This window comes from Adiantum capillus-veneris, chromosome 17, assembly GCF_014529385.1.
Source record: "Adiantum capillus-veneris isolate H3 chromosome 17, ASM1452938v2, whole genome shotgun sequence".
Taxonomy (NCBI): domain Eukaryota; kingdom Viridiplantae; phylum Streptophyta; class Polypodiopsida; order Polypodiales; family Pteridaceae; genus Adiantum; species Adiantum capillus-veneris.
The window spans coordinates 35,705,260-35,720,113 of record NC_140947.1 but is presented as its reverse complement, the minus strand read 5'-3'; the positions used below and the strand labels follow the sequence as shown (position 1 = coordinate 35,720,113).

The 14,854-nt window shown below is 46.3% G+C and overlaps 1 protein-coding gene across 1 annotated transcript in view; it reads left to right on the top strand.

Moving 5' to 3' along the window:
* Positions 1-11,284, top strand: part of CLASP (CLIP-associated protein) — a 91,573-nt gene extending 80,289 nt beyond the window's left edge. The window contains exons 8-22 of the mRNA XM_086486468.1: positions 5,480-5,554; positions 5,647-5,715; positions 5,823-5,908; positions 5,990-6,107; positions 6,326-6,424; positions 6,506-6,836; positions 6,946-8,894; positions 8,979-9,080; positions 9,188-9,292; positions 9,371-9,445; positions 9,527-9,595; positions 9,682-9,750; positions 10,331-10,432; positions 10,510-10,632; positions 10,716-11,284. Of these exons, the coding sequence (XP_086342594.1) occupies positions 5,480-5,554; positions 5,647-5,715; positions 5,823-5,908; positions 5,990-6,107; positions 6,326-6,424; positions 6,506-6,836; positions 6,946-8,894; positions 8,979-9,080; positions 9,188-9,292; positions 9,371-9,445; positions 9,527-9,595; positions 9,682-9,750; positions 10,331-10,432; positions 10,510-10,632; positions 10,716-10,754 (3,411 nt within the window). The 3' untranslated portion in view covers positions 10,755-11,284. The remainder of the gene's footprint in view (positions 1-5,479; positions 5,555-5,646; positions 5,716-5,822; positions 5,909-5,989; positions 6,108-6,325; positions 6,425-6,505; positions 6,837-6,945; positions 8,895-8,978; positions 9,081-9,187; positions 9,293-9,370; positions 9,446-9,526; positions 9,596-9,681; positions 9,751-10,330; positions 10,433-10,509; positions 10,633-10,715) is intronic.
* Positions 11,285-14,854: the final 3,570 nt, after the last annotated feature.

The following is a 14,854-nucleotide window of genomic DNA, read 5'->3' as shown; positions in this document are numbered from 1 at the left end:
ACAAATCTGGCGACACCCTGGACCCAGGGAACTACAGGACTATCATGATTGGCCACACGATGGCCAAGCTATATGGAGCAGTACTTGAGGCACAGCTCAACTGCTACGCAGAGACCGAGGGTTTACGAGCTCCAGGCCAGGCAGGTTTCAGACGAGCTTTCTCCACCACTGACCACATCTTCGTTCTGCGCTGCCTCATTGATGGGGCAAAGGCGCGGAAGAAGAGGCTTTACTGCTGCTTTGTGGATTTCCGCAAGGCCTTTGACACAGTCCCACGCGAGAGACTCTTCCAGCGCCTTCACAGCATTGGGGTACCGACAGAGATGATTTGGGCCATATATACTCTCTACGAGAGGGTGACGGGTCGAGTTCGTTGCCCAGGCGGCTTTTCACAGACCATTGCTAGCACCATTGGTGTTAAGCAAGGATGCCCACTCTCCCCGACACTCTTTGGGCTCTACATCGACGAGATCTCCAACTACATACTACGAGCAGTGGGAGAGGGGAGCGACTTGGCAGGTACTCCGGTCCACATCATGTTATATGCTGATGATATTGTGTTGATTTCAGAGTCACCCGAGGGCTTGCAACGCCATCTTGAGGCCTTGGACGAATTCAGCACACACAAGGGGTTGACTGTGAACCTTGGCAAAACCAAGGTCATGATCTTTCACACATCCAGTGCAGTGAGGAGCGCAGCCACCTTCACAGCAGCAGGAGGACAGGTTGATGTAGTCACCTCCTATGTCTACCTTGGCATCACATTCACCAGCCTACCAGGACCCTTCACTATGAGGCAGGCTGCTGCTGACAGGCTCACCCGAGGATATGCAGCTCTGACAATGCTAGAGCGGAGATGCCACCAGGCACACTTTCAGGAGCCCCGCACGAAGGGGTGGCTTTTCGACACCTTAGTCACCCCGGCCCTGATGTACTCGGCGGCAGTATGGGCACCAGGATTGACAGCTGACCAGTGGACATAGCTTGAGAGGCCACAGGTATGTGTGATCTCACGCTTGCTCCGCAGCAAGAAGACAGTGCCACATGACATTATTAGAGCCGAGCTCGCCACACCACCTATGGTTGTAGAGGCATTATTCCAGACAGTCTGCTTCATCCAGAGGATGAGAGAGCTACCTCCTGACAGACTTACTCGTAGAGCATTTGAGGCAGCTATACAGCTATCAGAGAGTGGGCATGAGAGAGCTTGGTACTCACAGGTCAGAGCATGGTTTGAGGGACACGGTCTTGACATGGAGAGCCTACCACCATTCCAGTACGACCCCCACTCACCATCTGTTCACCTCTCTCGCAGTGAGAGAAACTTGGTATTGAGACAGGATCTGTGGCAGCTATACACTAGGAGAGTCTGGGAGTCACCTGGCTTGGGGACGAGGATGTCAGATTACAGAGACCAGTTTCTCACCATATTGTCTGGGGGGTTCATACAGAGACCACGCTATATGGACACATATATGCCACATAGCTCACGGGTGGCGATTGGTCAGCTGAGAGTGGCTTCACACAGGTTAGAGATTGAGATCGGGAGACATACTGGTGTTCCCAGGGAGGAGCGAGTCTGCAGAGCCTGCACAGAGGAGGTGGAGAGTGAGGAGCACTTTGTATGTAGATGCAGAGCATACACTGAGATCAGAGGCAGGTATGAGGCCTTACTCAGAGGACAGCCCACTCTCCGAGAGATCATGGACTCTCGAGATCAGAGACAGCTTGGACGTTTCTTACTAGAGATACAGAGCCATCGGGACACACTACTACAGCCACGCACAGCTACACAGACAGAGGGGAGACAGTCGCATCTCACAGACTTCTTTCAAAGGATTGCCACCCCTACCTCACCAGATACTCAAAGAGGAGTGACACTCCCACAGGCGGAGGTGAACCGAGCTAGACGACGACCACGAGTCACAGGCTACAGGGGCGTGAGCTCCCACCATCGACAGATCGAGGAGATCCGAGCCCGGGAGCACCGTGCCACTGAGGAGCGAGTAGCTCAGATGAGGGCCGACCCGACAGCTTTCATCCGGGTAGCCTTGGCACCAGCCCCCCCCATGTACCACATCTTACATCCCCCCATTTGTACAGGATGGAGCTAGATAGCTTGATACATTCTCATGATTGTACTACCTTGAGCATATAGACATGCATATACCCCTAGAGATAGAGCTCCATCCCTCCTCAGATACTCCATTACCTACATTCAGTTCAGTTTTGTATCAGTTTTGTTTCATTTTTCTTTCCGATAGACGGATGACATACACACCATGTACATTTGATTTGTCTCATAGGCCGATTTCGGCCTGACATAGACGTTAAAAATCTTTCTTTCTTTCTTTCTTTCTCTCTCTCTCCTCGCTGCGTTTAGGGTTCACCCTGCCCTCTATCGTTGCTGTTTCGTGCACCTTGAACGTGCAACCTGTTGCCTATGCGTTCTTCTGGTTAAAGGTTTCCTCATGCCCTGCGCGCTGTCAGATCAGGGTTCGTGACGGTGGGTTTGTGTGCATAGCTGGGCAAGGCAAATTTTAGGGTTCGCGACATTGGCAGTTTTGGGTTTCGCAACAAAGTCAGCTGCAGGCCAGAGGTAGAGGCACCATCATGGTTGGTCACACTTTGGCTAGGATGTATGCATCTATTCTTGAGAATAGTAAATGGGCAGAGAGAAAGGGCATACGAGCATCAGGGGAGGCAGGATTCAGGAAACTTTTCTCCACTCTTGACCAGATTCTGACACTCGGAGCTATGATTGAGGAGGGTAGACACCATGGCAGGAGGATCTACTGTAGCTTTGTTGGTTTCCGCAAAGCTTTTGACATAGTGCCGAGAGGTAGACTTATACGCAGACTACAGGACATTGGTGTGCCTACAGAGATGATCCGGGGGATCTTGGCTTTATACAGGACAATGGTATGGCGGGTAGGCACTAATGAGAGTATGCCTGACATGGTGCACTCCATTGTTGGGGTGAAGCACGGATGGCCTCTATCTCCGACTCTCTTTGGGATGAATGTGGATGAGTTTTTAGACTATGTAGAGAGAGAAGGAGACACAGGTGCTCAACCAGCAGGGACATGGATTCCGATGCTATACGCTGATGATATTGTGTTGATTTCTGACTCTCAGGAGGGAATGCAACGTCATTTGGATGCTTTGCACACATTTGCCCATGATAGTGGATTGTCTGTCAACCTTGGCAAAACCAAGGCTATGGTGTTCAACACCACATCACAGTGGGTCAAGAGGTCAACATCCACATTTACGTATAGCCAAGAGACACTGGAGTACATAGACGCATACACCTATCTTGGGGTAGTCTTTAGTGGACCGGTGTTTTCATTGAGGAAAGCAGCAGAGACCAGACTGACGAGAGCCTATGCAGCCTTGGGAGGATTGGAGAGGATGTGTTCGCAGATTCAGTTTCAGGAATCGCGAAAAAAGCTCTGGCCTTTTGACACTATAATGGTTTCAGTTATGCTTTACAGAGTTCAAATATGGGGACGCTCAGCAGACCACCATGGCAGATATGGCATCACGGATGGATGGAGATGTATGGAGAGGCCTGTGGTCTCTATGATTTCTCGGATGATTTGGGCTAAGGCCTCAGTGCCACATGAGATTATCCGAGCCGAGCTAGCCACCCCACCCCTCGTGGTCGAGGCATTGACTAGATTAGTATCCTTTATACATAAGTGTAGGGGAACTCCCCAGAGACAGATACGCTCGGCTAGCCTTGGAGTCATCCTGACAGCCAGCACTGCAAGGTGACACAACATGTTGGTATGGGTAGATGACTTCATGGTTTCAGCATGGATAGATTGGCTTCGTTCCAGATGCACCCTCCCTACCTCTTAGACGGACAGAGAACACCAAACTCATACGTTAGGATCTGATTCAGCTAGATACTAGGAGCACATGGATACAGCCGGCACAGGAGTTGGGCACGAAGATGGCTTTCTATAGAGAGCATCTTCTTCAACTCACAGAGGACGGTTTTGTGACTAGGCCTGCATACATGGATACACAATTATCTCATGGATACAGTGTGCTATTGGGCAGATACGCACATCCTCACATCAGCTTTAGATTGAGATTGGCCGATTTTGAGGGGTACCAGCTGAGGCCAGAGTCAGAGCTACACTACACGTCATTGCCGGGTGTACTATGTGATACGAGGCCGCTTTCATTGTCTGTTCAGAGAGGGTTTTGGACCATTTTCTAGAGTCATGAGATATGAGGATCAAAGATGTCTTGGATTGTTTCTACTAGAGCTGCGCAAACATAGAGAGAGCTTGCTAAGGACATCAAGGGAGAGCCAGTCTCAGAGACAAGTCTCAGAGACAAATCACGGACTTCTTTAAACCAGACAAGGGACAGCGAGAGGAGCAATCATCACAACATATCTCAGATCCCACTTACATCTGAGGTAGGCTGAGTGACCGAGCCTTTGAGCTAGGCAGATCAAGGCGCCCACGACCTCGGGGGGCCTCACATCATCGACGGAGGTGGGCGCAGAGGATCCAGATCATCCTAGCTCGACATGCAAGACGAGTGGTCAGAGTATTGACCATGGAGGATATTGAGAAGATTCGACAGCGACTGATGAGGGATTTCATTTGAGCTTGACCCGCTTACCTCTGATGATTTGTATCTCTTTTGCATTTGTATCACTAGTGATGTGTATCCATTTGCTAACCCATTATATCAGCCCTCACCCCATCACCCCTCGCCGCCTTTTTTATTTGAGCTTCAGTTTTTTCAGCTTTTTGTACTTTCTGTACTCGGACATTATATCAGATTCCCAATTGTAACTTTTCGGTCTCATAGGTCACTTTGGCCTTTTGATGACGTTAATATAACATTTCAATTCATTTTATTTCTCTCTCTCTCTCTCTCCCCCCCCCCCCTAGCTCGACATGCAAGACGACCAGTCAGAGTATTGACAATGGAGGGTATTGATGAGATTCGGCAGCGACCGATGAGGGATCTCATCTGATGATTTGTATCTCATTTGATCCATCTTTTTTTAGCTTTGTATCAGCTAACCCTTTATATCAGCCTTCACCCCTCCCCACCTATTTCGTTTCAGTTTCAGTTTTTCAGTTCTTTGTACTTTTTAACTCAAGACACTGTATCAGATTCACCAATTGTAACTTTTGATCTCATTGGTCACTTTGGCCTCTTGAAGACGTTAATATAACATTTCATTCCCCCCCCCCCCCCCCCCCCCGCGGGTGCCCCCGCCCTTTCTGATGTGAGACTCAAAAACAGAAGGCACTCCCCTCTTTTCTTTTTTCGTTCCCTGTTTTACCTTCTTTCTTCCATGTGTTCACATATACTTACATGAGAAGAACACTTTGTGATGAAATCTTGTTACCCGCTTCTGAGAATCACTTCACTCTTATGAAATGTCTGTGTTGCTTTCATACCGACTACACGTTAACCATGCAGTGCCTTGTTTCCCCAGGGTTGCCATTTACTCAATTTGTTGTCAAAGGAGCTGCTGGCAGACTTTGAGCAATGTGCGGAAGCATTCATACCTGTTAGTTCAGATCTCTTGAGCTGCGAGGCTTTATTTTGTTGACATACGCTGCATGTTGGATTTTGATTCTAAACTTTTGAAATTGTTTTTAGGTACTGTTTAAACTCGTGGTCATCACGGTGTTGGTGATTGCAGAATCTGCTGACACTTGCATCAAAACTGTAGGTCTTTTCGCTAGGGGAAAAGAATGAACAATAAAAATGGATATTCATTCTTCTGTGTTTCTGCCACATTGCTATATTTTGTATTAAGCTTCATGCTTTTACAGATGCTGCGAAACTGTAGAGTGGCACGGGTCCTACCTCGCATTATGGACAGTGCAAAGAATGATAGAAATTCTGTGCTTCGCGCAAGGTAAGTTAAAAAACAAGGGGTCAATCAGGCATCTAAGGTTAACATGGAAGTGATGAGGTTGAATCATGATGAACTTTGCAGATGTTGTGACTATGCACTCTTAGTTCTCGAACAGTGGGCAGATTCACCAGAGACACAGAAGCTGGTCGACATGTATGAGGACCTGATCAAGTGTTGTGTAGGAGATGCCATGAGTGAGGTGTGACAAGTCAACATGAGTTGCCAAGCCTTACATGTATTGTGAATATCGAATGACTGTCTACTCTATCACTGGAGTTAGAACTGTATCAACAGGATAGCTTTTGGTGTGGAAGAACTGGTGCATATGTTGCATTTTCCCGTTATAGGACTGTGTTGAACCATGTATTGAATTGCTTGATGCTTTTTAAATAAGAATGATGTGTGGAAATCTTTCAGGTTCGCTCTACTGCAAGAACATGTTACCGTGTCTTCGCAAAATGTTGGCCTGAACGGTCGCGTAGGTTGTTTGCAAGTTTTGACCCCGTAATACAAAGAGTATGTCATTTGAATCTTCTTGGCTTTTTGTTAGTTTTAGCTGTTCATATTCATAACAGAAGTGGCTGTTGCTAATTACAGCTCATCAATGAGGAAGAGGGAGGTCTTCACAAACGCTACGCATCTCCCTCTTTGCGTGAGCGTAGTGGTCATCAGATAAAACATTCAAGTACAGGAACTCAATCCGCCTCTGCTGGAAGTCAGTTGGTTTCATTTGGAACCACTCCCATAGTGGCCATGGATCGAACAGGAAGCTTATTGCCGAATAATAAGCCACCATCGGAAAGGAGCCTAGAGAGTGTATTGCAGGCAAGTCAACAGCAGGTGAATGCCATTGAGTCAATGCTCAAGGGCATGGATGTTCTGGAGAAAAGCGAGTTGTCGTCGATTAGATCAAATGGGAAGGAACAAGGTGACAATTTTCTAGTCTCATATTGTAGAAGGGTGCTTCTGGAGAGGGTGCACACATGCATCTTTTATGCTTTTCTGTATGTTTCATAAGTCTTCACTTCTCTGTCTAGGTGTGAATGCGGGCGGAAGCTACAGGAAAATACATGCATCAACTCTTGCCACTCGGGCAGCAGTTGATCCACCGTCAGCGCGTGATCCTCCATTCCCTGCATCTACTCCAGCTATACAAGGTGGCATCAGAAGCTCTATCACAGGGGCTTCCCCTGGCTACCTCAGAGGGGTTCAAGTTGGCAGCTCTGTGATTTCAGGGGCAGGTAGTTTGGCAAATCTGCAAGGTTCCTCATCATTGGACTTTTCCAAAACAGCTTATGCCAGTGGCAACCCACGAGATGTAACATCTTCAATGCTTCCTCTTTACTCGGTGAAGAGGGTGCCTATCACATCTGATAGGTCAAGCCAGGGTAGCTCAAATGATGAGGGGATGGAAACAAAAGTTGTTAGAAGGTTCTCAAAGGCAGAACCACAAGTGGAGAAACATATGATGGATGCTGGAAACAAAGATTTTTATTACAAGGATAGTTCCCATGGCTCTATACCAGGTTTCCAACGACCCTTGTTGCGGAACAGTGGCTCTACTAGGTCCTCTATAAGCAGCAGAGGTAGTTTGGATGATTCACATCTTCCCTTTGGAGAAGTGTACAATTACATGGATGGGTTAATGTCCCTCAATGATGCTTTGACAGAAGGCCTGAGCGTGAGTGCGGATTGGTCTGCAAGGGTTGCAGCTTTTAATTATCTGAGGAAACTTTTACAACAAGGTCCAAGAGGTGTTCAAGATGTAATGCAGAGCTTTGAGAAGGTCATGAAACTTTTTTCGCAACACTTGGATGATCCACATCATAAAGTTGCACAAGCGGCCTTGTCTACGCTTGCAGAGCTTGTGCCGGCTTGTCAAAAGTTATTCGAATCTTATCTGGAGAGAATACTACCCCATGTTTTTTCTCGCTTGGTTGACCCAAAAGAGCTTATCCGTCAACTGGGCACCTCTGCCTTAGAGATTGTGGGGAATCATTACAGTATTGACTCACTGCTTCCTGCTTTATTGAGATCCTTAGATGAGCAAAGGTCTCCAAAGGCTAAAATGGCTGTTATTGAATTTGCCATAGCTGCTTTTGCCAAGCTTGCAGTAAATGGGGAGGCAGCAGCTGGCAGTAACCTACTGAAGATGTGGCTGGCTAAACTTGCCCCTTTAGCCAATGACAAGAATGCGAAGTTGAAGGAAACAGCAGTGAATGGTATTATATCTGTCTACACTCATTTTGACTCATCGACTGTCCTGAACTTTATTCTTGGTCTTTCAATCGAGGAGCAAAGCAGCCTGCGACGAGCTCTAAAGCAATATACACCAAGGATAGAGGTAGAGTTGATGAATTTTTTACAGAACAGGAGCCAGAGGACAAGGTCAAAATCTGTTCATGATCAACTCGACCTTTCTCCTCCTTTGGATGATGCATATGGTTTATCGGTTCGAAGGGCAAACTCTTCTATCTTGAAAAGTCAAGCTCTGGGTGGTTACTCAACTTCATTCAACAATGATGGTAGTAGAAAGTGGAGCAGTGGTGGTCACACAGAGCCTGCACAGTATGGGAATAGATTGGCCAATCAGACGAGTTTGGAAGATGTACATGGCGTCTATCATCAGAATTTTGAAACTCCTAGTGCTTTGCAAGAATCGTTAAACTCCATAAGAAGCAAAGGCTCAAGAAATGGCGTCGACGACAGTCTAGACGGCCCAAAGGCTTGGTTAGATCGGCCTTCATCTACTTCACGTCCTAGCCTAGAAGCCAAACGTGACTTTGAGAGCTTGGCTTCATTGCATGTTGATTCTCATCTGTACCCAAGCAATGAACTTTCTGGCTCCTCAGCAGTTGATGCAAAAATTCCAAGTGAGAGGCAATTGGAAGGTGAACAAATTCTGGTCAAAGTTAGCCAGGTGACTCCGAGTAAAAAGCTATCTTCGGAGGAAATAGCGGCCAGCATACCAGGTTTGCTAAATCAGGTATTGCTCAATCGATTGTCAAAGTTTCTAATTCTCTGCTTGTTGCAGTCTCTAGACTAAGCAGAGTGTTTGTTACCATCGCAGCTTTCTGCTGGCAATGATGAGAAAGCCCTGGATAAGAAACGTGCTGCTTTGCAGAACTTCCTTCATCTCTCAAAGGCCAATCAAACAACTATTTGGTCGCAGGTTTTTAGTTTTTCCATCACTGTTATTCCTTTGCACTAAATTAGGCGCTGCTCAGTCTTCTCACTGGCCCCTTTGAAGTTTTAACTTGACCTGTTGTTTGGGGGCAGTATCTTAACCAGATTTTAACGGGGTTGCTAGAGGCGCTTGATGATGCAGATCCATCAATAAGAGAGCTTGCCCTTTCAACTGTGCTTGCAATGTTGGGAAATCAGGTATATTTGTGACCACATTTTTAGCTTTGAAATCGGACTTCAGACTGCTGTGATAGTTAGAAGTGTTGTTTGATCCAGAAAGATATGCTGGAAGATTCTGTTGAGATGCTGCTTGAAAAGCTTCTTCATAGCACTCGAGATCTTGTTGCCAAGGTATATGAGCTAGTGTTTCTAAGTTGAGGTTCTTTTGTTTCATTTGTGGAGTGTAATGACCTTGACTCTTGCGCCAATCAGGTGTCCAGTGCCGCCGATCGCTGTCTCTCTCTGGTTTTATCTCAGTATGATCCATATCGCTGTCTTTCGGTCCGTTTCTCTTGTCATCTCTTGGAAGGCAATCGAATTTGTGCAGCGTTTTCGGGGAGTTAATATTTTGTTTGTATCGTCTTCAGGTGGTTGTTCCCCTTCTGAACAGCGAGGATGAGAAGACTTTGGTGACATGCATCGGTTGCCTCACCAAGGTATTCTATTCAATTTTCTGCTAGATCATTCTACATGATCTACATGAACAGGAGTTGCAGCTGGAAAGAGGGTGATGTTTTGAATCATGCTGCTCTGAAATGATAATCGTTCATTCTCTCCAGTAGAAGAATTTTACTGGCTTGTACTACACCTTTTGTTTATTAGTTTGAGAACAGCTAGCAAGTCTAAACAGCTGTGAGAAACAAATTAGAGTAGTACCTGGGAAATCTTTTCGTGGAATTCTTTCGACATGTCAGGAAATTAAACGCATTAGTGCCCAAAACTGTGCGACTGGTTTATGTTCGTTGTATTTATTTACTTTCTGTATCATTTTGGTAAGGCCAGCTGATTACAATGAAAGGGGGGAGATCAATCGCAAGGATGGGGAGATGAAACTCTTGAATGACATTGACCTAGGTTCATCTACAAGGGAAAAGGTGCATTAGATATGTAACTAACTGGAAATGTTGACTGGGCAAAAGCAATCCTGTTGGAGTAGGGGCATGTAAGGATTTTGGTCTGTGGAAGAGGGCATGTGGCAATCTAAATAGCTTGACTGATATCTTCTCTGTTTCTCAGCTTGTGGGTAGGCTTCCACCAGAGGATTTGATGGCGCAATTGCCTTCCTTTTTACCTGCATTATTCGATGCATTTGGCAATCAAAGCGCAGATGTGCGGAAGGTCAGGTTCCACATCATGTTTAATGCATGCTGAGGTTTTTGTTCAAGCCTAGTCTAATTTAGTTTTTATGCTTGCAGACAGTTGTTTTTTGTCTCGTTGACATCTACATTGTTCTTGGGAAGGCATTCTTGCCTTATCTGGGAAGTTTGAGCAGTACTCAACTGCGGCTGGTCACCATATACGCAAATCGCATTTCCCAGGTTGTAGAGCATGTTCAAGCTTTGTTACGTACATGGGGTTTGTACCCGTCCATCAATCTGAGTCCTTTTGTATGCATATGCAGGCACGATCGGGGACACCTTTGGATTCAACACCTGCATGATTTGTCACATAAAGGGGCAGGCGATGGCTAGAATTTTTTTTGCCTTACACGGTGCAGTTCAAGTTACATACCTAAAGTAGTGAGTCTTGAATTCACGAACTCTGCTTTGTGGTCACACGGAGCAGCAACGCTACTCCATCAAAATGGAAGATAGTGCTTTTGCCATCCTAATCCTTCGAAGTCGCCTGTCAATGATATATGCAGATGTGGAGGGTAAGATAGATAGGCGTGTTATCATTATGTAAATGATTTATACGGACTAAATAGCCTTGTTGTTGCTATATTGGATATTTCTGGGATGTGGAAAGCTGATGTAATCCTCTCACCCAGGATGCCCAATTTTCGGAGAGGCCCCTTTTATTTCTTGTAGAGGGTTATTTCTTGTAGAGGGTCATCCATGTCAAGAGAATATGATCTGCATCTGGTTGCGGAGCTTTTCTTGTGTATGATGTGCAATTTTCTAGAGTTATTGGGATCCACTTATATTATAGTATACATCTTCTTGGATAATTTAAGCACTTTCAGAAAAATCTTGTGCAGTTTTCTCTTGTAATACTAGTGTGGTCTTCTTTCTTGAAACACAAAATTGAGTTATGTGTAACGAATTGAGTTTCTTTCATACGAAACAAAAGCCACTGGATTATTGTTTTAGACAAAGAGGTATTGGAAGCATTCTCCCTCGTTCCTAGCATTGGTTAACTGTGACTTGACATTTACTGCTTGATCTCTCTGGAATCTAGAAACCAACATGTGTAGTGGAGGATGTGGACACGGGTATTGTTGCAGGTGATTCTTGAACACAAGCGTTTGATTACCCTTTTGGATCGTCATGTAATGAACCGCTGTGTGTGTATGTCCTCAGATAGTCCAAGCTCTTTGGGGGGGGGGGGTGTGGGGTTTCAGACTGCGTACCAGTGCTCACAGTCCTTTCCCTTTGGGAAAACACCTGTGGTTCGCACTAGACGGAGGACAACACAAAATTAATAAAGTGCAAACTTGCTACAGCGAATAGGTTTGGGCCTTGTGGCTATTTCGGTTGACATGGGACGCTGACTGTCGCAGGTTCAATGCCTCCGCGCATTTTCTGCTGAAAAGTTCGTGGACATGGCAAGTGTCCAGGGGAATGAGGCCGCCTGCTGGCTGGTGGGCCCGGAAATAGAGGTTTTGCTTTCTAGTCCAACCAGGGCGTGCCACGGAGGACAAGCGCCTCTGTTGTAAAATTTGTGCTGACATGGCTCAATCTGCCTAGCAACCCAATTTGGACAGTGGATTCCTGACAACATTCTTGGGCAAGATATGTGCGCGTGTAGAGAGAAGAAGAAGAAGAAGAGTGTAGAGAGAAGAAGAAGAAGAAGAGACTTTTAACATCGTAGGAAACTATCCCAAGAGACCTTAAAGAGCTCAGATGAGGAGAGTTGAACTCAAGACTTGTTATTCAAGAGGGAAATGGCATAACCAGTCTGCGACACTTGGGTGATAGAAAGGTTATACCATTTTCCTCTTTTATTAGCACACGCACACACCCATACGAGAGAGAGAGAGAGAGAGAAATGAAATGAAATGAAATGTTATATTAACGTCTTCAAAAGGCCAAAATGACCTATGAGACCAATCAGTTACAAAATAGTGAATCTAATACCATGTCTGGGTACAAAAGAACTAGAAAAGAAGAGAACTAGAAGTGGAACAAAATACTACTACTACTACTACTACAATCTAAAACTACGTGGGTGTAGCAGCTGATACAATAGGTACCCGGTAAACTGGATGTAACAGTGTGTGAAACAAAGATGGAAGAAATGGTGAGGATCCATCCTCATCTGCACTCTGGATGTCGAGAGAGTATGGCTTGAATCTTCTGTTGTAGTCTCCGTCGATGCTGTGTAGCTCCTCTCCTCAGTCGCGGTCGTTTGTATCTCTGTAGCTCCAATGCTCGGTCGATGAGAGTGCCAGTAGTGGTCGAATGAGTGTGGGACGAGCTCTGCAGTGGTGGCTGCTCCTCTGGCTGTCCCATATCTAGTGAAAAGAAATCTGTAATGTGTCTCTGGGACTGCCTCTCTCTAGCTCTCCCCAGTAAAGTGTCTCTATATTTGTGTAACTCAAGTAGATATAGTCCAAGACATCTCTGATCCTCATAACTCATGACCCTAGATAGAGGACCAAAACCCTCTCTGAATAAGCAGTGGAAACGCCCCCGTATCTCATAGAACACTGTGCAATGACATATGTAGTGCAACTCTGTCTCTGGCTCTCTCTGGCATAATCGGCATATCCTGGTGTCTGCTGGTATCCCTCTGAATCTACCAGTCTCAATCTCGAGCTGATGTGAGGATGTGCGTATCTGACCAATGGCACAACGCAAACCATGAGACATGTGTGTCCATGTAGCTGGGTCGAATCACAAACCCATCTCCTGTGAGGTGGAGAAGATGCTCTCTATAGAAAGCCATCTTCGTGCTCAACTCCTGAGGCGGCTCTATCCATGTCCTCCTGGTGTCGAGCTGGATCAGGTCTTGACGAATGAGTCTAGTGATCTCCACCCGTGTAAGAGACAGCGAGGGTGCCTGAAGAGAATACTGGAAAGGGGGCAACCTGTCCATGGTGAAGCCATGCGTCTGAAACCATGAAGTCATCTGTGCATACCAGCATGAAGTGTCCCCCTGTAGAGCTAACTGTCTGGAAGACTCAAGGGCCAGTCTAGCATATCTGTCTCTAGTAGTATCCCATAGGCTGTGCACAAAGGACACTGATCTGGTAAGCGCCTCAATCTCCATGGGGGGGGCAGCTAGCTCTGCTCGAATGATCGCGTCAGGTACGGAGGCCTTGGCTCTAATCAATCGGGAGATCATAGATACCAAGGGCCTCTCCATACGTCTCCAACCATCCTGGCCTACAGAAGGTCCCCATACCTGTACCCCATACATCATAGCTGAGGCTACTAAAGTATCAAAGAGCCATAACTTTGTCCGAGGTTCCTGGAACTGAACCTGCGAACACATCCTCTCCAAGCCTCCCAAGGCCGCATAAGCTCTGGTATGTCTAGTCTCTGCTGCTCTCCCCAAAGAAAACCTCGGCCCAGTGAAGACTATCCCAAGGTAAGTGTATGCATCTGTATACTCCACAATCTCTTGACCATACGTGAAGGTCGGTGCCGATCTCCTGATCCACTGCGGTGTGGTGTTAAACACCATGACCTTGGTTTTACCAAGGTTTACAGACAATCCACTATCCTCTGCAAAACTGTGTAATGCATCCAACTGTCGCTGCATACCCTCTGGTGAGTCAGAGATCAAGACAATATCATCAGCATATAACAACAATGGGATCCACGTCCCTGCCAGCTGGGCACCTCTATCACCCTCTCTGTCAATGTAATCAGACACCTCATCAACATACATACCAAATAGAGTAGGAACATCAATCCTCTCTTCTCTCTCTCTCTCTCTCTCTCATGTCATCCCCAACCTCACCTATGGCAACAAGCAAACTCAAATATATTCTTCACTCCAAACGAATTTCCATCATTGAATTGGAAATGAAAGCATGGAGAAAAGAGATGGAAGATTGGAGGAACGCGAAGACTGTTTTCCTCCGAGAAAATGAAGAAAAGGAGAAGAGGTGGAAGGACGAGAAGGATCATCTTCTCAACAAGATCGCCACGTTGGAGAATAGCATTTTGGACCTCCACAAAGAAGTGTTGGAAACACGGTCAAAAAATGGGCTTGAAGAGGGGGAATTTCAGCCCTCTTTGAGGGAAGAAATTGACAACATCAATGAGGAGAAGAAGTCATGGGCCGCGGTCATATCCGAAACGCAAAAGAAAGTAGAGGAGGCCGAAAAATGGATTGAGGTTGCCAAGAAAGGGAAAGGTAAGGAAGCTCCTTGTACACCCACTCTTATCAACATGACCCTCGAAGAGGAACAAAGAAGGAGGGTGCGGGCTCTACATATGAGGGTAACCGGCCTCAAGGACATAAACAATGTGGAAAAAGAGGTCACAAGCCTCACATCAATGATGGGGGTGGAGAAGCCTTCACACACAAAGGCATGGAGAGTGGGCAAGAAGAGTGAGGGCCCCGGAGAATCTTCAAAGGAAAGAG